This window comes from Centroberyx affinis, unplaced genomic scaffold (genome assembly GCF_046629955.1).
Source record: "Centroberyx affinis isolate AG114_WGS23_722 - 3 ecotype Tasmania unplaced genomic scaffold, CSIRO-AGI_Caff_v1 ptg005529l_1, whole genome shotgun sequence".
Taxonomy (NCBI): domain Eukaryota; kingdom Metazoa; phylum Chordata; class Actinopteri; order Beryciformes; family Berycidae; genus Centroberyx; species Centroberyx affinis.
In genome coordinates this window covers 261-22,500 of record NW_027282777.1, presented here as the reverse complement: position 1 = coordinate 22,500, position 22,240 = coordinate 261, and the positions used below count along the sequence as shown (strand labels likewise).

Sequence of the window (22,240 nt, the reverse complement as noted above, 5' to 3'; positions counted from 1 at the left end):
AAATCTGGTAAGCATGGGATTATTGATCAAGTGTTAGTGGTTCAGTCACATGATTTGACCTTCAGCCACACTTAAGAGGAAAACACGCTTTAATCAGTACTGCTGTGCTCAGGCTCTGTGTACTGGTCTGGTGTCTGTACAGTGTGTTTATGGGTGTGATCTGCCTGTGTCTGTTTTACGCATGTTTGAGTTCAGTGTGGTTTTTTTCCACTTGCCCGGTTGAGCCAGTAGGTCAGAGATATATTATGTTTTCACTGTTGAAAATAAACACTTTTCATAAAATTAAGTAATTTAATATAAAATGGGTGATATTGATAATTCCTAATAAACAGCACATAATAAATTGGTGAATACATTTTAAATGTATTTTACATATGTACTCTAGACCTCTTTACACCTCGCTTTAGCGTGCGTTTTGGGTGATCAGATTGTAATCAGACAGCGCTTAACCACGTCAAAATACAGTTGTAAATGCACCCAAGGTTAGATTGTAGGCCAAACAGCCAAACCACTTTTTCATCTTCATACAGTAGCTACGTAGGTGGAAATACTTCACCAGTCTGGACTTCGCCCCCACATCCATACAGTCCTGAACACTGATGGCACTGACCATGGCTGAAATGAAAGCAGCTGCATAAAATGGCCTTCTCCTTGCCTTCCAATTCTTTGTGTGTAGATTATGAGTCACCAGGACTGTCTACTGTATGTGCCGAATTAGAAAGAAAGTTCCCAATCTATGGTTATTGGACTGAATACAGAATGACGCAAGTCATTGTGGGTATTAGAGTCATTATCAATTATGTAAACCAAAGTATGCCAGTTGTCTAAGGCGGCTTCTTCCTCCGTTTTAAAAAGTAAGAAAAAGTACATATATAACAGCACAATTTGACAAGCAGCCACCATGCTTTTTCAAAATGTAAACATTAGGGGAGGAAGTGATGTACGTGGTTGTGTGAATTTTGCGCAATGTGGGCTTTATGCAGACAATTAAGATGCATGTTAATGCCAGGTGTAAATGCACTCCAGCTAAATCACATCCAGGTACAATCTGGATATGAGGTGCATTTTAATGCCAGGTGTAAAGGGGGCTCTAGTCCTGGGCATTGAGTTTGTGTTTGCATTAATTGTTGGTGCTTTTAAAAAAATTAGCCAGCTCGATCCGCCTTATTCAGAAATTGCAGACAAATGGTACAAACTCTCCAGGGTTGATTTTTAATTTCCAACTTGAGGAAACTTTCACTTCTACGCCGAAAGAAGAGGCCTTATACTTTTCGTTTTGTAATTCGAATTCATGTCAGTTCCACACAAATCCCTGACTTGCCAGTTCTGTCACTAACTCTGATGTGGTGTCCAATCTGGTTGGTCAGAAATGGCACAACAGAGAGGAGAGTGGGCCAAGGGCAAAGCAGACAGGCACAAATAACAGGATTATCACCACGTGACCAAGACGTAGACCAATTGGACTACTATCTGACCAATCAGTTGGCCCAAATCAGTTTATTACGGGCCCCAGGCCATCGGGCAATCCTTACTGTGGAACCCTGAGTGTCTCCCTGAACGGACAAACCTCTTTAAGTCATTAATCAGTAGTGTTTGTGGATGTGTGTTTCCCCTTGCCCTCAGGTGGGTAATGCTATCAAGTCGTCGCTGCATGGCGCAGCGCTGAAGAGCAACACCAAGGAGGGGGCACGGAGTATCCAGGTGGAGATCACACCCACCTCCTCCAGGATCTCCCGCAACGCCGTCACCTCCCTCTCCATCCGGGGCCACCGCTGGAAGAGACACGGTGAGACGCATACACAAAATAACTGACATCACTAAAGTGTGTGGGAGTTCAACTCACCAAAACCTGGCAAGAGCTCACCCGCATACTTTTCAAAATTTTCTGTAACATCAACTCCAACTGGAATCGTTTGGCTGTATGAGAAGAAACTGCAGCCCCGAGGAGAGGGAAAGAGTGTTAGATCTCTTCATCGTTCATTCACCCCTCCATCTCACTGTCCTAGAATCATGGTGTCTTTATAAGTGTTGTCATCACCCCTCAGCTCCCCTAGCCCATAGTAAATAAAGCCCATAGTCCCTTCCTAAACTCGCACCCCGCCAGCAAGTGCAGTCTACCTCCTTAGAATCTCCTTGTGCAATACCATGGCTTCTTGTCTTATTTGTTAGGAATCTTCATGAGTTGAAAGGTGCCAGTGCAGAGACAGGCAAGCATGCAAGTGATTGAAAAACACAAAAGTTGGAGCCACTGAAACAGCCAAGGATGCAGCCAGACATCTGCATGAATCTAATTTGGCATATAGGAGAGAACAGGAAGCCAGAGCAAAGGTAGTGTCTTTGTGTAAAGACAGACAAAGAGCAGCATGTACACTTCTGTATTGAATATATATTGTTTTATATAGTTTCAGTGTCATCGAAGAGGCTCCATGTTAGGTAAATGACTGTAGAATTAGGAGAGAGAGGCTCTGTTTCCACAAAGTACAGACAAGGCAGTGAAATTATAGCCATCAGCCGGTTTGGAGACGTGTTTAATGAGCGGGTTTCATCTAGTGCCTAACACCCCTTTTTCATCTCACGGGGAGCTGTTCATTGGTGCCACTCATCAAACCTGCTCATTTAGGCGTAAAGCCTTTGTTATGAGCAGATGGTTAAGGGAAATACAATTAACAATTCATGTGTAGAGGTGAATGGTGACACAGTATGAAATGCTATTCCGTTCAAATAATGTGCATCTCATCCATCTCCATACAGCATGTACTTTTGACCATGTGTTATGGTCTGATCACTATGATTTTTGTCTTTTTATTTTTCTGCCATTACATTGATTACCTTTGTGTGTCTTGTGTTACTGTGGTTGTGTGTGCCTGTGCACATGGCCGTCTTTTTTGTTTTTCGTGTATGTGTGCATGATATGTGTCGGTATGTCTGTCCATCTGTGTGTCGGGGTGTGTGTGTGTGTGTATATATATGTCCATATGTATTGTCCCTCCACCCCCCCGTGCCCCACCCACCAGAGTCCCAGGAGGTGAGTGTAGACAGTGAGGCTGCACTGGGGGGCGTGGCCATCCCCGAGATCAGTGTGACAGGTGTGAGCGGCGAGCGAATGCCCAACGGAGACTCCCTGCGGCCCCGCCCCGACGGCCGTGCCCAGGCCGACGCCGAGCCGCTGGGCGCCGCCTCCGAGGTCAGCCAGGACCCCAGAGGTCATGACCCCGGCACCCGGGGTCAGGAGGTCAGGAGGCAGAAGTCTGTGAGGCGAATGGTGGAGAACGAGGGTTCTGGGCCCGCCTCCTCAGGGAGGAGCCAGTACTAAGGTCCCACCCCTCCTTCCCCCTGCCCCACTCCCGGGGTAACCTAGGTAACCGTGTGTGGGGGCGTGGTCTAAAAAGCTGCATGATGACTTTTTTCCCCCCCTCCCTTTTTTGCGCTGGGCTCCGCCACCCTCTCTTCGCCTCTCTAATCGCACTGCTCCTCTCATCTGTCCATCCAACGTCATTCACTCACTTGCTGTCCCTCTCTCCTGTGTGACGACCTGTCTCTGGAAGATCTCCTGCTCTGACTCCTTAAAATCAAAATTAGCTTATTTTTTTAAATCTAACTGCATAACAGACCAATAACCTAATAAATAAATTCATAACAGACAAATTTGCTTACCTGAATACCAGAATATATTCAAAATAGTGTGACAAAAACTGCTTTACATTGAAGGAAATAAACCAGATCCTAGGAAACATAAAGCATAATTTAAACAATAACAGAGGTAAAAAAGCAGCTTTATGTACATCGATACATAAATGGATATATATAAAAGTGAGATTAAATCACTTTTTTTTTTGCTAGCTGTATCTCCTTAGAAAGGTAATTATAAAGCCTAGAGTCCCTGATGGCAAAGACCTAATTGAAGCTTAGACATCATCTTTGGTAGTGCCAGTACCAGGAGATTGTACACTTACAATGTTGTTTAGGGGTGTAACTCCTGGGTTTTTTTTACTGGAGGGATTGAGTAAGGTTTTGTTTCACCAGCACGCCTCAGTACGCCTCAACACATTAGTACTGGGTTGCTACGGGAGACAGATTGCTCCCTTCTGATTGGTAGCTGCAGGAGCTGAGGAAAGATATGCAGGTCTTGTTTGGTTGGAAGCCAGTGTTGCTCATACTGTAAAATCTAGACATGAATCTTGATGATTTCCAATCTGTTTTGGGCATGGTGAATCTGACCATGAATGATTTGTGATTTAGGACCTGCCTATCTATCCGTTTACCAGCTGTTAACTGGTGTTCTGTATAGTGATAGCATCAGAGGTATACTGCTGTGTGTTTGTGCATTTGTGTATGGTTGGCCACTCACACAGGTGTGGATGCATGCTTAGAAGAAAGAGGGAAAGATGTGTGTGTGTGTGTGTGTGTGTGTCTTTAGAGTGAACAGGAGCACATGTGTTTGAGTGGTGTGAGGGGTTCTGTGCCTTTGTTTGCGTTCCTTTACTTTCCCTTTGTGGTTTTTCCTAGGCTTACGCTCTTAGACACTGTCCTCTCCTGCCCTGGGCTTTGGGACAAAACAAACGCTCCTCTGCCAATAAACCACTGACTGTTGTCTCACATTGCTGCTGGTTAACCTAACCTGTGTGCAGGATTGGAATACAGAACTCGCATTGTCTCACGCCAGGTAGCAAGATGACCATGTTGGCTGAGGTTACAGTGTAAAGGCGCCACCTGTTGGAAGACAATGGCAGAGCCCCTCTGTCATGCAGCCCTCTACAGTTCTCTCTCAAAGCTACTGTATAATATCAGATAATAAATGCATCCCACATAGATTCCTGCAAAACATATATTATACACAGTGTAATGACATGATTCCAAGCTAATGCCAGCTTGTTCTGATCACATGGTTTGATATAATTTGATTGGATGAAATGGGCTGGATGACAGACGAAATAGTGATTTTCCTCCTCCCTGTGCTCCTATCTGTTTTCCATGTTAATGCTTGTTTGGTCTCCCTCTGTCTGTCTGGCAGACGCAGTGGATCTGGGTTCCCCGGATGAGCTGATGGAGATCTCGGAGGTGGATGAAGGAGTGTGGCCAGGCGGGGTGGGGCCCGACATGACTCCGCCCACCATCACTATCAGCAACAGCGTCACCACGGCAAGTCTGGGGGCCAAGGCCATGAAGAAGTGCCGGCTCGGCGGGCGCATCAGCAAGGACAAGGAGGCGGTCCCACCGGCAACGGGTCGCGCCGCCAGCGATACCACAGAGCTGTCCATCAAGCGCCTGACGCTCACCTCCAGCCAGTCGGTGCCCAAGGCCGGGGCTCTCAGCAGCCTGACGCGCACCGCCAGCGCTGTCTTCTCCCGCTCCTTCGAGCAGGTTGCCGCCAGCAACGCCCCTCCCACCGGCAACCACACCGCCTCTGAAGCTGGCCGCTATTCTTGCAGCCTGCAGGAGGATGGGCTTGGGTACTTGAGTCCCGGGCCGAACCACACGCAGCGCTCGCCCAGCATCAGCGTGCACCTTGGCTCTGACCTTTGAACCCCTTATGACTCCTGACTACCTGAACCCTCTCCTCCAATCATTTGACCCTGTACCTGTGACCTGGAGCTCCAAGCCATGCCAATTGCAGTGGATCACGAACACAAACTCCTCCTATTTCTCCCTTTTCAGTGTCTTTCTTTCTCTGTACTGTAAACCAGCCCCACTCCATTCAGCCCTCCAGAGCCCAGCTCCCTCTGCTCCTCTCCCCCAACGTAAAGAGTCTCCTCTGGGCTTGATGGAGGCAGGAAGTCTGGGTCAACACTCTCAGCTTTGTTGATCTAGTAGTGCACTGCTGCCGTCAAATCGTGCCAGCACAGAACTGCAGTCCCTTGCAAGGCAGCCTGTCGTAAATGTGAGAACATCGGCAAAGGGGTGCACTAAAACCCATTACTAAAAACTGTGTCGGAGAGGATTTGGAAAATTGAGTATTTTAATAGACATTTGTTGCCCCGCATGGCTTTTCCGTACATCCATCCCTACCATGCCCCAATTTGTCAGTGGGCAGATATTGAGTATGTATGAACGTGCTTGAATGTGTATACTGTATGTGTGTATGTGCAACTGTTTTTAGACTAAAGGCTGCTGATTGATACAATGAACAAGGTATGATTCTAAATGAAACTAGTGTTTCTAGTACTTTTTTAAATAATGGATCCCTTCCCATAGCAATACAAATCCCCTCTCCTATTCAGCGTTTTCCATCCTTTGGGACGTTTGGACGACCCCCTCTGTTCACACTCCTGGTATTATATATTCTGTTACGGTGACGCTTCTCACAAAATCTGTATTCTTCCCAAAAACAGTGATAACCACTAAATGATCAACCAAGATGGTAATAGTCGGTTCTTTGTGTTTACAATCGGACAGTGTTGTCTTGATGTGGAAGCAATATTTGTGTCCTTCCCTCTCCCTCCTCTAGCACCTTTCTGAATCGCTGTGTCTGTGATGGCAAAATAAAAATCAAAGTTCTTACAAATGACGAGGACTTTTTAATTTAGGGGGGATGTGTGTATGTTGTGTTGAAGTTTGCACTTGAAGGAGCAAGAGTTGTGTTTTCATCTTGGGTATTTTCTTATGAAAAAGCGAGGCTTGACTCTGAACTGTGGTATTTTCCTGTGAGAAACACCTGTGTTTTATTCCTCTGTATTGAATCCCGCAGTGTTAAAAGGACACAAAACGGCAAATGTGAACAACTCTGGCATTCAGCCACAGTTCCTAAAAGTTTGCCACCATTAACCTTAATCTACTTGCACAGATCTAAAAGAATTGGATGCGTCTGAGTACTGTTATGCAGGCTCCACCCAGCCTGAGCAAGAGCAAGATTAGCCAACGATCAAATTGCTTTACAGCCATTTAATCTGTTCAGATGCTTTCTGAAGAGTAAGGAGAACATTTTGACTCTCTCCTCCATTCTGATCGACCCTCCATTTCAGATGTTAGTAGTGCTAAAGTGATGTGATTCCTATGTCCCTCCATCTTGTTCATCCTCATCCTCTCCTTTTCATCATCATGTCACAGAACATGGTGGTATTCTACTGTCCTGAAAAATGAATAAAACTCCACCCATCTGGTGCATTCGGTGTCCTAAAGCAAGTGTTCATCCTGCCCCACCCCAATGTTCAAGCAAAAGTGTATTCTGTTATGTGTACTAGAGCTGTTAAGTGTCCATATTGTGGTGGGACAGTAACAATCATCCTGTTTCTGTATGTGGGTTTACAGAATGCAAATGGGTAAGCTCTCGTTGTACATCATACTGTTGTTGTACTAAAGTTGGTTTATTTTGGCCTTTTTTTTTGTCTGAAGATAACTCACTGCTAGAGCTTCTGGGAATAAAGTGTTTCTATATTTCACTCCTGTTTGTTGGGTGGTTAGTTGTGTCTGTGTCTCTGCCAGAGCATCACCAAGGAAGTCCAAATAATCTCACAAATTCAGATAATATATATATAGAATATGTTAGCCTGCTATTTGTAATTATTTTGCAGTGAGAGAGCTGATGTTTAAAGATGCTTTATTTTCCACTCACTGATTGTTTGCATGAGGGCAGCATTGGGAGAAGTTTGCTTTAATTAGTTGTACAGCTTTTAATATAAGCAGAGTAATTGACTTTGCTTTACTGAGCTCTGCTGGATGCACCGCTGATTGATTGCAGACTTTTGAAGTCTTTATGTTATATTGATTGCTGTAGCTCCCCCATGTGTGGTAAGTATAGATCTTTTCATCCCATGGTAGAAGTTTATGGAGGACCATATTAGTCATAATTAAACAAATAAATATGTGTCAGTAAAATAAATATTTACATAAATAAATACAGAAAAATATAATATCATCAGTAAATAAATTAATAATTGGTTGATATTATTCTTTAATTTCAAAAAATAAATAATATTTCATAATCTTTTTTTCATATTTTTTTTTTATTTTTCAAATGACTTTTATTTTCAATTACATGATGATATTATAAAGATTTTTTTTCAAAGTGGTTATTTTATTTCCCTTTTTCTTTTTTCATTGCTACTCTTTATTTCATAATGACTTTTCATTTCATAGTGTCACTTTTCATAATGTGTCAGCCGTCTGTCAATCAAAGTGAATGGGGCAGGATCTATTTGCTGATTGGGTAATCCTTTGCAATCAATTATTTTTCCTGCTGAGGCTGGTCTTGCCCCATGGGCCAAATGATGTTAAAAAATACATGAACTAGTTGGATGTTGAAGGGCATAGTCCAGAGCTATCATCTCTGTTGATCCTTAAGAAACTCCTTAAGCTTTATTTTTACATTTGGAAAGACATGTTTATTGCCTGTTTTGATCTTGGCCTTGACTTGGTCTCAATGCCCTTTGGACCTGGTCTTGACTTAAACTCAACTGGACCTGGCCTTGGAATTGACTTGGACTCCATTAAGGTGGTCTTGACTACACCGCTAAATTTGAATGCCCTGTTCTTTTCCACAGCTGGAGGTCCCATCGCTGACATCCTGCAGCAGGCCCTTCTGCCTGTGGTCAGCCACTCCAACTGCACCAAGCCTGACTGGTGGGGCAGCCTGGTCACCAAGAACATGATCAGTGCTGGAGGAGATGGACAGCTGGCTTGCTGCAACGTGAGTCACATTCATTTCCCACAACCCCTAAATTTTATTCTACAGTCTCATGTAATATAGAAATGGAGTTCCTGTGAAAATATACCAGCCTTACAGTTTGGAATAGTTTTACATAGTGCCATAATGATTATTATATATGTACAATTTCTAAATGTTTTTGACATCCTTTGCCTGAACATCACGTCTGGCTCCGGTGGCCCCCTGAACTGCCAGAACCCTGACGGCTGCTGGGACGTCTACAGTGTGGTGAGCTTCGGCTCCAGCATGGGCTGCAACTACCCCAAGAAGCCCTCCGTCTTCACCCACGCCAGCGCCTACATCTCCTGGATCAACAATGTGAGTGGAAATGGGCTTGGCTTGTACAGTATTTGTTAATATAACGTGTGCCTTTTAGTGGATGCTTCTGTCTAAAGCACCTTACAGTACAGTGCATAGATTGTTTTTTTGGCTCCACTTGACAATGTTAGTGCAGTGCTCTCTGTTGCTTACAGCTCTGCAGATAGATTCAGCGTACGTACAGTTTACTGTCTTTGTGACAAGGCAATTAACGTTAAAACCCACAGCTATTGATGGTTTGGCTGAAATAAAAGCAGGAAAATGGTTTTACTTAAAAGGAAATCATTGAGTGTTAAAATGTGAATGTTCATGAAATTCCAAGTTTCATACTCAACTCCTACTCAAGTGGCAGATAGATACACTTAAAAATGTTAGGAGTGTGCCACCTGCCGTACAGGTGTAGAATATCTATCACTGAAGTGTAATTCAAGTGACATTAGACAGCATACTTTGAAACCAATTAAGAAGAAAATCAGCTCATTTAAAATATACTCAAAGTAAAAGTAAAAGTTTTTAATAAATCAACTCAGTGTAATGTGTTAGAGGAAGGAATAAGGGCCATGATACATGGGAAGTGTTGTGAAGCAATGTAAAGTATGTAAGTATTTTTTCATTATTCTCCTATAGCCAGTGTGGTTACATTGATTTTGTCCTGCTTGCCAATCCCATCCCTGTTGTAAGCAATACTTCCCTTCTCCACAGTTTCAAAATGTTGCTTGTGCATCCTGGACCTAAAGCTTGTGGTACAACAAGCAACATTTTGGAGAAGATGACAATGCAACGTGTCGGTCAACAGGAATTGAAGTCAGACTTGCAGCATAATACCATAGCATTAGAAGTTGCCATGTAGACAATGTGAGAGTGTTTATCCATCTACTTGGGCTGTGTAATCCTGCAATGTTGACCAAAATCTTACACAGTGTGCGTATCAAGGATATAATAGTGCTGATACACCTGCCAGTTTTTTAAGGCAATGTAGGCTACACTCCCAATACCAACCAACTAACCGAGTCAAAACACAGGATTAACATCTATTCAAGTGTTGCCTTGCAAAAAGACTTTCCTGTGTGATTAAATAAAAAATGTAAAGGCAACTTATTGATCCACCTTGATCATCATATTTTCCCAGACATGTATTTTCCCTGGTCATCTCTGCCTGAACAGCTGAACCAAAAAAGAATCTGTCTGTCATAAAGAGCTGAATTTTACTCCCAGTTTCATTTTGTTTCGTTTCTTTATTCACACATATAAAAAAATTAAAAGAAAATGATACAATATATAATTTGCAAGTGAATGTGAAGGAGAATTGCCTAAAAACCCTCCAGGGGCTTGAAAAGTGGCATTCTCCAGGCAGCATATTACAGAAAATAATTACAGCAATGTAAAATACACAATTTGAATGAGACAATAGTAAAAAACAGAGACATAGTTCAGCATAGTACTTGACAACAATGCATCCCATAACACCCCATCTATTACAGAGGTATAAAGAATCAGTCATAGTCTGTTAGTCATAAGACACACACACACACACACACACACACACACACACACCAAGAATACTCATTCATAATACATGCAAGTATACACAAACACTATCATTAACAGACTAAGAGTAGACACTCATGTGATAAGGCTTAGAGTTTTCATAAGACAAGAAAGATAAAGAAGAATATACACACAAATAATGACAAGAAAAAAATAAATAAAAAAACAAGCCATATTCATAATAGGCCTTTGGACTTGTATGACAAGGAAAATATTGGTTGGACCCAGCTTATATAGGCAGCCCATATGGAAAATATTGGTTAGTTAGGAGAAGTGATTTCAGGGCTCTTTTGAACTGCTGTGAAGACAAATTAAAAAAAAATGTAATTGCAGAGAATTCCATATTTTGGACCCTCGGTAGAATATACTAAACTGAGATTGGGAAGTACGGGAATGGGGGGGTCTAAGGAGACAAGAGCTACGTGTGGAATAATTATGGAATTGATGATTGTAGGCAAATATGTCATGAAAAAAGGGGGAAGGGTTCTTTTTAAGGAACTCTGAACAAATAAACCAATCTGGAGATGGTTCACTTGATAAACGCTGAGGACACCTAAATGAAGAAATAGAGGCTGAGAGGAATGTCTTTGATGAACACAACTTATTATTCTTAGAGCTCGTTTCTGAAGAGGATATATGGGCTCAAATTTGGTCTGATGAGTACTAGCCCAAGCTATATTACAATAATTAACATACGGATAAACCATAGTGGCTACCTCAGTGCTGATCAAGTGACAGGTTTTGCCTAGTATACCAATACTCTTGGCCGTTTTCGTAGATAGGGTCATGATATGAGGTTTCCAAGATAAGGATTCATCAAGCAGAACGCCAAGGAATCATGTAGAACGCATATTAGTTATGGGGATGTTATTGATTACAATTTTAGACCAGGAGTTAAAAATCCCTGATGTAAGACCAAAAAAGATGAAGCTTGTTTTTTTAATATTAAGTGATAATTTGTTGGATTTAAACCAAATAGACAGCTTACTAAGATCTTCATTTAACACCTTAATGATGGTGTCAGGATCTTTATGAGAGTAGAAGACACTTGTGTAATCTGCAAATAAAATTTTAGACAATTTGTCTGATACATTGGGGAGGTCATTGATATATATTAAAAATAGCAAGGGCCCAAGAATTGAGCCTTGTGGTACGCCGCACAGTATGGGAAGAAAAGGAGAATTGGTTCCATTGTAGGATACAAACTGCTGTCTATCTTTAAGGTAACTGGTGAACCAGAGCAGTGCATTATTTTTTACTCCAAGATGTGAGAGCTTCTGAAGAAGAATATGGTGATTGACTGTGTCAAATGCCTTTGATAAGTCTAAAAAAATAACTATAGTGTTTTCCTTTCTATCTCTAGCTTTATATATTTCATTAATTAGATGTGTAAGTGCCATATATGTTGAATGTCTGGTTAAAATGAACACCATTAGTAAATTACACATTAGTTAACTGTTAATTAAGTCAACTAGTTAAGTAGTTAATGCCTATTAAGCATTAACTAACCCTTATTAAGCATTAACTAACCCTTAACTTAGTGTACCCTTATTGTAAAGTGTTACTGAGATTTTCACATATTGGCTCGCAAAAGTCGTGTAGTCTTTAATGTGTTAACTACCAGTAACCTGATCCCAGTGTTTTGCTACAAAAAATGAAGCTCTTCTCCCAGTCCATACATGAAAGCTAAGAAAGGTTTCATCCCCCAGGCAGTTCTAAAAAGATCCTGAGCCAAAGGTGGCACACTAAAGTAACAGTAAACTTTAACATCCTCTTATTCCAAGGCAAGACATATAGCACAGGTAGTTGAGAGTTTAATATGGAAGATGGTTTATTAGAAAATCCACTAGCTCCATGGATCCAAGTGGATCCACTCAAGTCAGAGGCAGCCGGTCTGTTTGTGTCCAGTGTGCAGTGCGGTGCCTAATTACGGTACGCGCTCTTTACGCCCATAGACTGTTTATGCCACAATATGGTAACGTTCACATGTGCATTTGTACCACATAAAAATTAGTAGTTATGAATGTGCTTCGGTGAGACCTGTGCATTGCTGGATGGCATGGATTGATAGAGATCAGTACATGAAAATATCAGTCTGTTAAAAAAGTTGAAACTAGCTGGACTTTTGACAGAGGCCAGGTAAACAAACTAGCAATCAGGTAAACTGCTTCAAAATGTTTAGAGATTCAGCAACCCACAGCAACTAGGTGGTGGTTTCAGCTGAATTTGACAGATGCCAAATGTCCCATGATTGGTTTGTACACCGGGCAGTAGGCTAGAAGTCACACACATGTACAGGATCCTTGCTGCAGCCAGTGGACATTCACTTACCAGGAGATCAGTGATTTTACCTGTCAATGCATGAATGAAATGTTTCATTTTGATCGGGATTTCCATTCATTGGTTTGAGATGCAAGGTAAAACAGACAGGCTCTCAGTTGACTAAATGTCAAACGAAGGCTTAAGCAGGTAGTTTCATCAAGAATAGTCTTGAGAAATCAGAGAGGGATGCCATGGTCGCATTGAAAAAACCAAGGATATTTTGACTTTTTTCTCAAAATCGATTGCAAAGGATTACCCAATCAGCAGATAGATCCCGCTTAATTTATTGATGTATTTCTGTATTATTTATGTAATTGTTTATTTCACTGACGCATACTGTATTTATTTATTGTGACTATTTTAGTCCTCCATAAATTTACCTATGCAGTACTTGTGTCCACTAGATGGCGACATACAGCAGAACTTGTCTAGTTACGACCCAGCTTCCTCCACGTCACTTCCTCTCTCTTGTCCTTGGCAACAGCATCGTCGCGAGCTCTAAGCCTCTGCGGGAAGACACATGGCTAAACTCAGCAAAGAGACTAAACAGCGGCTGCAGCAGCTGTTCCAGTGTGGCCAGTTTGTCATCCGATGGGGCTTCATACCTACGGTGCTCTACCTGGGTCAGTATCCGAAACGGGGGAGGTGGAGACCGGCTAGCTGACTAAACCTCCCTCGCTAGCCAGTTAGCTTAGCATATCCGCCGCCCCAAAGATATGCTAATGCTAACCTTGCTAACTGACGTTAGCGGCTGGTTAGTTGCAGGTGATCGTTATCGAAACGGAGTTGGTAGGGTTTCAGTCCCGTGGCAATGTAATATTGCCATATCGCCCACCTCTTCGTGTGTCTGTGTGATTATTTGGTTATTACAGTGTAATTTATTGCTTATGTGAATTTCCATGACGTTCTCTCACTCCACTCCTCAACTTTATTGAGATGCTGTGATCCCAGAAGACACAATTTAAATTAAATCAGCAAGGAAACCGTAGATGTACTCAGACTTACTGTAGCAGTAGCTCCTGGGTAGTCTACACCTTCAAAACTGTTCACCCTGTGAGTGTGTGTCCATGGATGGGTGTGGGTGGGTGTGTTTTAGAGTGGACATGGGGAAGTTGGGTCCTTGCAGGACTTTTGCCCGTGTGACCTCACACCCTGCGGAGTTGCCCCCTGTCAGTGAATGTTCTCGCCTTCAGCATATTGGAAACACCAGTACTGACGTCATACTTTCTACCCTCTTTGATTTCTTTCCCTCTCTTTCACCTCTTTACCTGCTTTTCCCTCTTGCACCCATTTACTCTTTCAGGGCAGAACTTAATTATACTGAACTTAATTATATTGAGCTTGAGATATTGTCACATCTTTTTGCTGCCCACCATCTCAACAACACCCCATGTTTTAGACACAGTCAGAAGTTTTGAGTAATTTAGTTTTGAGAGTGGGTGATGTAATTTTTTATGGAGATTGGTATTGAGGAAGTAATAGTGTAGGGCTATTTTCTGTCTTCTGGGAAACCCACAGGTCATGTACTAGAAATCTGTTGCATTATGAGTGACGCAGTCCAAGACTTATGAATGAAGCCAGGAAAGGCAGTCTGGGAGGATGGATGTTTTTGTTTTATTGGGTTTATTTTGGCTTTGAGGCAGTCAGGTGTGAATATGAATATCAACTCCAGATGTTAGGCTAGTGGAACAGTCCATTCTCTGTGTTCCACAAAATTAAGACCTGGAAGACCTGCAGTCGGTGACAGTAGAGCATTCTGGTGCATCTTAAAACACACACAGGACTTTGAAGGGTCTAAAAAGCTGTTTAATAAAGTGTCAGGGATGCTTTGCAGGATGCACTGCCCCTTGGTCACTCATAAACTGTGATGCAGCAGAATAAGCTAAACACAATGTTTCTCTGAGACATCTAATGACACCTTTTACTTAGTGAGCTACAAACTCTTCTTAGTCAAATTTCTTTATGCTTTGGCGTTTCTGAGTTTCCAGCTACTTAATTCAGTCAACACATTCTCTATGTTATTAGGAATGGTAGGTTAGTTTTTCTGTGACTAGTTATCTCTGGTCTGTTTAAGAACATTATGGCATCATGTCACTGACATGCTAGTTATCAGGATTTTTTTTTTTTTTTAATGAGCTGGAGGTGCCTGCATGTCTATACATGTGTCTGCAAAAACTTTCTGCATTGAAAGTATGTGTCGCAGGCTATGGAATTAACCTTTTTTTTCAGATGGCATTTATTTCTCCCTTGATTGCCCCATCTGCTTATTAGGGGCATTTAGGTTCTTTTCAGGGTAATTTTTATCAAACTATGAAGTAATACAGTAATTTTGCATATTGACAAATAAACGCTCAATTTGTATCTCTTACATTTATTTTATTTTAAATCATAATATACCATCAGATAAACAGAGTAACAATCAAAGACATTTTCTACTCTGTGTACTCCATTTTTGTAAAGGAAACTCCAGTTACAGGTGGCCCAGGGGGGGACACTAGCCACATTGATATGATATGTATACTGAACAAAAATATAAACGCAACACTTTTGGATTTGCTCCCATTTTTTTCACAAATTTGTTTAAATCTGTGTTAGTGAGCACTTCTCCTTTGCCAAGATAATCCATCCACCTGACAGGTGTGGCATATCAAGATGCTGATTAAACAGCATGATTATTGCACAGGTGTGCCTTGGGCTGGTCACAATAAAAGGCCACTCTAAAATGTGCAGTTTTATCTTGAAAAAATACATTTATTAGGCACTGAACTATGGATCTCACATGACTAGGGCTACAGATATGCATTTTTTGAAAACCAGTCAGTATCTGGTGTGACCACCATTTGCCTCATGCAGTGCGACACATCTCCTTCGCATAGAGTTGATCAGGTTGTTGATTGTGGCCTGTGGAGTGTTGGTCCACTCCTCTTCAATGGCTGTGCCAAGTTGCTGGATATTGGCAGGAATTGGAACACGCTGTCGTACACGCCGATCCAGAGCATCCCAAACATGCTCAATGGGTGACATGTCTGGTGAGTATGCAGGCCATGCAAGAACTGGGATGTTTTCAGCTTCCAGGAATTGTGTACAGATCCTTGCAACATGGGGCTGTGCATTATCATGCTGCAACATGAGCTCTGGTGGACATCTGTGGCATTGTGTTGTGTGATAACAACTGCACATATTAGAGTGGCCTTTTATTGTGACCAGCCCAAGGCACACCTGTGCAATAATCATGCTGTTTAATCAGCATCTTGATATGCCACACCTGTCAGGTGGATGGATTATCTTGGCAAAGGAGAAGTGCTCACTAACACCGATTTAAACAAATTTGTGAACAAAACTTGAGAGAAATAAGCCTTTTGTGTGCATAGAAAAAGTCTTAGATCTTGTATTTCAACTCATGAAAAATGGGAGCAAAAACAAAAATGTTGCGTTTATATTTTTGTTCAGTATATAACAGCTCAACAAAACACTGTGAAAAAGTTACTAATTATCGTAGTTTTTGCCACCTTAACTGCTTTAATTTCACAGACATTTTATAAACTCTATTACATTTTTGCCTTGAGCCCCCGTTACATTTTGACCCTGTGTAGACTTTGCAGCCGGTGAATGCTTGCCAAAGCAGCGATGTCAAGCTAATAATGATAGACTGTTGGCTTGTATTGGATTGTGGTACTTTTTCCATTGTAACCGGTTGTTTTTCTTTACCAGATGTTCGCAGCTAGCCTTACACATTGGTTTAAATGAGCAATGCTAACAGGTTATTATAGATAAACTAGAGATTATTTTGCACACATCACAAGTGTCCAGAGACTTGCAGAACGTGCACTAGTGTCCTTCAATTTTGTTTTATGTTTTGTATTTACAGGTTTCAAACGAGGAGCAGATCCAGGCATGCCTGAACCCAATGTCTTGAGGTGTGTACAGATTTGTCTCAAGGACACAAATTCTGAAACTTTGGTTTGTAACATCTAAAAAAAAAATGCATGTACAGTAAGTGTGCAATATCGGGACAAGCACACACAGACTGGCGGGAAATGTGACATGATGATTTTCACAGTTCTACACCAGTATTTCCTGAGAAGTGGAGTGGTTGGCCTAACTTGCCAGCAGTCTTACCAGCCTTTTTTAATTACTGTTAGCAAAACTAAATCTGTAATTCTAGGTGTTACGCAGTATGTGTTAGGGCTGGATGATCTGGCTAAAATGAAAATCACAATTATTTTCTGGATATTGTAATCTCAGTTCTTAATTGCAGTCATTATTCATGATTTGTAGAGCAAATGTATTTTATAGCACCTTTTTTGTCTCATCGACTTTACAGTTATTAATTGTGGAAACTAAAATCACGATATATGATTACAGATATACCGTACTACTGTAGTAGGTATGCAGTGTTAACAGCTAATGCTGTTTGTATGAACATGTCAAAAATCATGTTAGATCCAAACAAAATGTTTGTTTTGAATGCAGCCTTAATGCACCCATCTGAAGGTTTATGCTGGCCCTCTGTGAGCGAGCTACTGTAAAAGTGTGCCTGACTTCTGCTTTTTGTCCCCACACTTAAGACATGGGTGGCAGTGTGTATTCCTTCCTTCTTGCTGGTTCAAATGCTCTTTATACTGGAAATATAAGGTTGTATATTTAATATGATGTGATAAACATAACTGGCCCCTGTGTATTTGGGTATTAGAGATATCTTCATTTTCAATTATATCCAAATTTGAAATATTTATCACTCTCCATACCTGCCTTGCTATCTTCAACTCGCATCATTTCTAGATGCACTTTACCATGAAATCTGAACGTTTCGTACTGATTGGCACCATTGCAGTGTGTGTTTGTATATCATTGTCACTGTAATTACAGTTTTAATAAATGAAACTCTGGGCTGTGTAAATGACCCATGGGATCTCAGTTCTCTGGTGTAACTTTTGACCTTACTCCTTCTTTCTCCTAGTTTACTATGGGGCTGAGGAAAACGTCCACACAGCCGATCACCTCCCTTCATCAAGTCAAGTGATCCCGCCTCATTGGCAGTCACCCGGGAAACAGACGTTATTTCTCCCTTTCGTGTCCGCAAGTCTTACTGTCCAACGTCTGAGAGACTCATGAATATTTATCTGTGGTCATTATGTGTGTGACTACATTATATATAGACGAATGCAGATTGAAGAATTGGTCTCAATCTTGGTTTAGATGGGAGACATTTGGATCAACAAGGTGGATTCCAGACATTTTCCTTTGTCCCTGAAAATATTCAGCGCTGGCTGTCATTTTTTATCTGGTGTTTTGTTCAGGAATATGTAACACTGTCTGTAACGCTGTCTTTGGCTATGCCATCCATCCATGTTTTTCTCTATAAGTTGTAAATGAAATTTCTGGCAATAAATCCTAAGAGAAACAACAGTTTTCTGTTTATACACGGAATCAAGTCGACGCTATGATCTGTATACATCGTCAACTGAAAGAAATGGTTGAATAAATTGTAAAACTCATGCATTAGAATGTGATTGGCTCTGCCTTTAAATCTAATCACAGGGTTCCCATGCAGGTCTGGATAAGTATATAAGAGGAATTTGATACATTTCAGTCTTGAAAAATTTAGAAATTGCATGAAAATTTCTGAAAGGTTATGGGAAATTGTGATCAAAATCCCAATATGCACATATGAAAATAAATTTTATGATGGTGTAAATCAATGGTCATTTCAAATTTTGGTATAATCTTCATTTGTAGAGTGATACTGACTATTTGATTTGTCATATTACTCTGACACTTTCGGCATACATAGGGATGGAAGACTGACCAAAATCTTGGTCAGTCTCATATCTTGTTAAGGTGTGAAATAAGTATGGAATTGATGATGACAAATATAGTGAGATAAGAGTTTGAATGAACAGGCAAGATTTGTATCTCTTTTCAAATGCAGTTTTTTTAATTTAATTTTTAATTTAACAAAATATTTCTTCAAGTCACTCAATGTGCATTCTTAACACAGTTTTAATTCTACGTATATCTTCAGTCGGTGAACTGGATTCGGTGTTACATTCAGAATACAGTTTGTGCATAAGAAAATAAATAACATTTTATCGGAAATACGTATAAAAGCATTCTTTTCAAAATCCATCATACAATTGCTTTTCAAAAATGTCTTGCTTACAAAAAAGTATAGCTTACAAAAATAAGTTAATGTGCCATAGATTACTAATAAATAACACGAGTGCATCATATAGAAATATAAATAAGTTGAATACATTAAACAGTAGTGGGTAATACAAGCCCTTAGGCCTACCAGATTCAAACAAACCTATAAATAACTATAGACCCACTATACCTGCATGGATCATTCAAAAGCCATCTGTCAGAACACTGTGAGTCTTAGACACCCGATCAGTGATTTCTTATAAACAAAAGACTTTGATTAAAACCTTATCACCTTTTTTTCTACCATAAATCTGTAACACTTAAGTCAAACAGGATTCTCAAAGTAACTGTGTTACTTGTAAAAGTAACAAAGTGTTAATACCACCAGTTTTAGGTAACAAATTCCTTAACCCATTCAAGTAATTTCATCTTTATAACTTGCAGCTACAGTAATCAGTAACTGCCCAGTATGTTGTTGGCCAGACTTCGCCTGTGCATGTCCATTTTGACGACTGCACGCTTGCCGTCGATGAGGAACAAGTGGAGCAGGTGCAGGATATTGTATGCGGTCATCTTCCTGTGGAAAGTGTCGGGGTGGGCCAGCTCCTTCAGCAGCTGCTCCTCCTGGCTGCTGGTCATCGCTGTTACCCGCTCAGGGTGCTTCATCTGTGGGGCAGAGGGGGGAGAGAGGAGCCTTTAGAAAACATGCTAGTTGTACAATGTGACAGTGTGACCAGAGAACCATGACATACTTTTTGAGCAGCCCAGGCCCATAAGGACAAACTGCCAGTGGTGGAAAGTAACTAAGTACATTTACTCAAGTACTGCACTTAAGTACAATTTTGAGATACTTGTACTTTACTTGAGTATTTCCATTTGATGCTACTTTATACTTCCACTCCACTACATTTCAGAGGGAAATATTGTACTTTCTACTCCACTACATTTATTTGACAGCTTTAGTTACTTTTCAGATGGAGATTTGACACAATGGATAATATAACAAGCTTTTTAAATACAACACATTGTTAAAGATTAAACCAGTGGTTTCCAACCTTTTTAGCTTTTGACGTCTTACAAAAAGCAGTGTGTAGTCGGGGTCACATTTCAGATGTCTATGAGTTGTTAACAGCTCCACCCAATAGTGATTTTTCCCTCTAAACCTCACATGGTTTCATTTCAATAAATGTTCAAATGATCCAATATTTCAGCAAAAATCAAAGATTAGAGAAAAAGTCCAAAAACTGAAAACAGATTTGTGTATCAGAACTTTGTTTTTTCTTCTTTCCTCTCCCATTAATCATCTCACAACCCCTCAGATTCAAGTAGTTCAAACTAGCTCCACCTCCAGCAGCTACAACAGTAACATGCTGCTTACACACTGATGCTTCAGTATTAATAATCTGATGATGTCATATATAATAAAATATCAGTCAGAGGGACCAAACCACTACTTTTACTTCAATACTTTAACTACATTTTGCTGCTAATACTTATGTACTTTTACTTAAGTAGGATTTTTCATGCAGGACTTTTACTTGTAATGGAGTATTTTTACATTGCTGTATTGGTACTTTTACTTAAGTAAAGGATCAGAGTACTTCTTCCACCACTGCAAACTGCATAAATATAATTGCTTGTGCAAGTTCTCCAACTTTTGTCTAGAAAGTACTAAAACTAAGTGTGCAGCATCTCAAACACCTTTTGTTTGGTCAGACTGATCAAAGATGCCAAGCTGTAGAGCTTGACATGGGGGAGCATTGAGTTTCTGGGGTATTCCTTCTCCACATGCTTCAGGAGGACCTGGTACTTCAGCAGACCCTGGACCAGTCTGTGGAGACACGACTCCTGGACAGAGGAGAGGAACACAGTCACACATCTGAGTAGAAACCTCAGAATCCCTATGACCTTAATTCAATCCATTATTCTACTCTACAGCAAATCTGTTCTGTGTTTCTTTTATCAGTGTCTTGTCATTTTAGCAGGTTGCATTAGAGAGAATGGGGTCACAAAGGAGATACCTTGCTGAAATTCAAGCCTGGGCAGCCTGATTGGAAATTGGAGTCATCCAGATATTGATAATTCACTTGATTTTGAAATTCCTCCTCAAACTGAAAGAGAAAAAGAAACTTAGTGAAGCAGGTCAGCGATGCAATCCACCTACTGTACAGGCTCAGAGTGAGACACCAGCCAGCCTGCTAGCAGTTACTGACATTTTAGTGATATTTTCAAATCAAGCAACAGTGTTTTGCCCCTGCAATGTAGGCTAAAACATATTGTAACCTAAGGTCTGTGGCATCGGCCATACCATTACAACAAAGAACTATAGTAATGTAGTAATATAGTAATACATTTTAAACAAATGTCACAGCAAAACTTTAAATATTCATGCTGATACTATAAAATACTATCATATAGGGGATAAAAAAAATACTGTAAAGTATATGAGGTCACTATAAACTCAGTATTGAGTAGCGCAGACGCACTATGGGTCCCTATTGGAATATTGCAGCAATAGGCTACCATATGAAACAGAAAAAAAGTTCCAAAAGATCAGTATAACCTTACTATTGATTACCACAGACACATCACAAGGAATATTATTGTAATTTTCCTTCAAGGTAAAGCGCTCACCTTTTTCTCGTGCAGTTCGGTGGTAGCAATGAACGAGTCCCAAAGGCGACTCAGGTCAGAGGGCCGCTCGGCCTCCTGCTCCTCACCTGAAGGATCACCTGAGGGACTCTCGGTGGGCGCGACAGCCACGGGGGCCCCGGTAACACACCGCGCCAGGGCCGACAGCATCACTGCAGAAAGCAGGTAAGCATCTGTACGGGAGGGAAGAGCATGTGTGAGCGAAGGAGGAACAAACGCAAGACGCAAAAGTAGCAGCAGTTAGAAGTCACTTACTGAGTGTGGGCGGCATGCTGCGCTGCAGTTAACCACTTGTTGACTTGATGTGAATCCAGTGATGCTGAAGGCTGCGAGGCCAGAAGGAGTTGCCCTCTCGCGGTGATGCGCTGTCATTTTATATTCTTCAGAATAGAGGGATTTCCCGTTATCCCCCCCCCACCCGGACGAAACGCACACACACACACACACACACAACACACACACACAGGCATGAGGCATCAACCCCTCCTCACCTCGTTATCATCCATCGATCATTTGATTTTATAACTTTTAGCCTATGACTTGAGGAAATCCGACTTTCTTTGTTTCTTCATCACTTTGCGTCAAGCATGGAATTAATTCAGCCTATACTGT

The 22,240-nt window shown here is 41.2% G+C and overlaps 3 protein-coding genes and 1 long non-coding RNA gene across 5 annotated transcripts in view; 3 read left to right on the top strand and 1 right to left on the bottom strand.

The window, feature by feature from the left end:
- The window catches only part of hycc1 (hyccin PI4KA lipid kinase complex subunit 1), a 23,731-nt gene extending 16,355 nt beyond the window's left edge, over window positions 1–7,376 (top strand). The window contains exons 10-12 of one of the 2 annotated variants that reach the window (XM_071546885.1): window positions 1,624–1,786; window positions 3,015–3,358; window positions 5,012–5,150. In XM_071546885.1, coding sequence (XP_071402986.1) covers window positions 1,624–1,786; window positions 3,015–3,313 — 462 coding nt within the window. In that variant the 3' untranslated portion in view covers window positions 3,314–3,358; window positions 5,012–5,150. Of the gene's footprint in view, window positions 1–1,623; window positions 1,787–3,014; window positions 3,359–5,011 lie in introns of both variants that reach the window. The other variant, XM_071546884.1, reaches the window with a different exon arrangement.
- Window positions 7,377–7,718: 342 nt separating this feature from the next.
- On the top strand, window positions 7,719–9,362 carry LOC139667434 (chymotrypsin-C-like). The gene is made up of 4 exons (XM_071546888.1): window positions 7,719–7,725; window positions 8,478–8,623; window positions 8,807–8,959; window positions 9,357–9,362. Exons 1-4 carry the CDS (start codon window positions 7,719–7,721, stop codon window positions 9,360–9,362), a joined length of 312 nt encoding a protein of 103 aa, XP_071402989.1.
- Window positions 9,363–13,307: 3,945 nt separating this feature from the next.
- LOC139667432 (uncharacterized) lies at window positions 13,308–18,852 on the top strand. The gene is made up of 3 exons (XR_011696938.1): window positions 13,308–13,452; window positions 16,698–16,746; window positions 17,790–18,852. It is a non-coding gene; the product is annotated as an uncharacterized lncRNA (long non-coding RNA).
- A 577-nt stretch (window positions 18,853–19,429) lies between these two features.
- On the bottom strand, window positions 19,430–21,817 carry LOC139667430 (interleukin-6-like; the record flags this gene model as incomplete). The annotated part of the gene is made up of 4 exons (XM_071546883.1): window positions 19,430–19,642; window positions 20,678–20,824; window positions 20,998–21,087; window positions 21,611–21,817. Coding segments are annotated over 4 exons (657 nt in total), but the record flags the coding sequence as incomplete, so codon positions are not given.
- Between the last annotated feature and the right edge of the window lie 423 nt (window positions 21,818–22,240).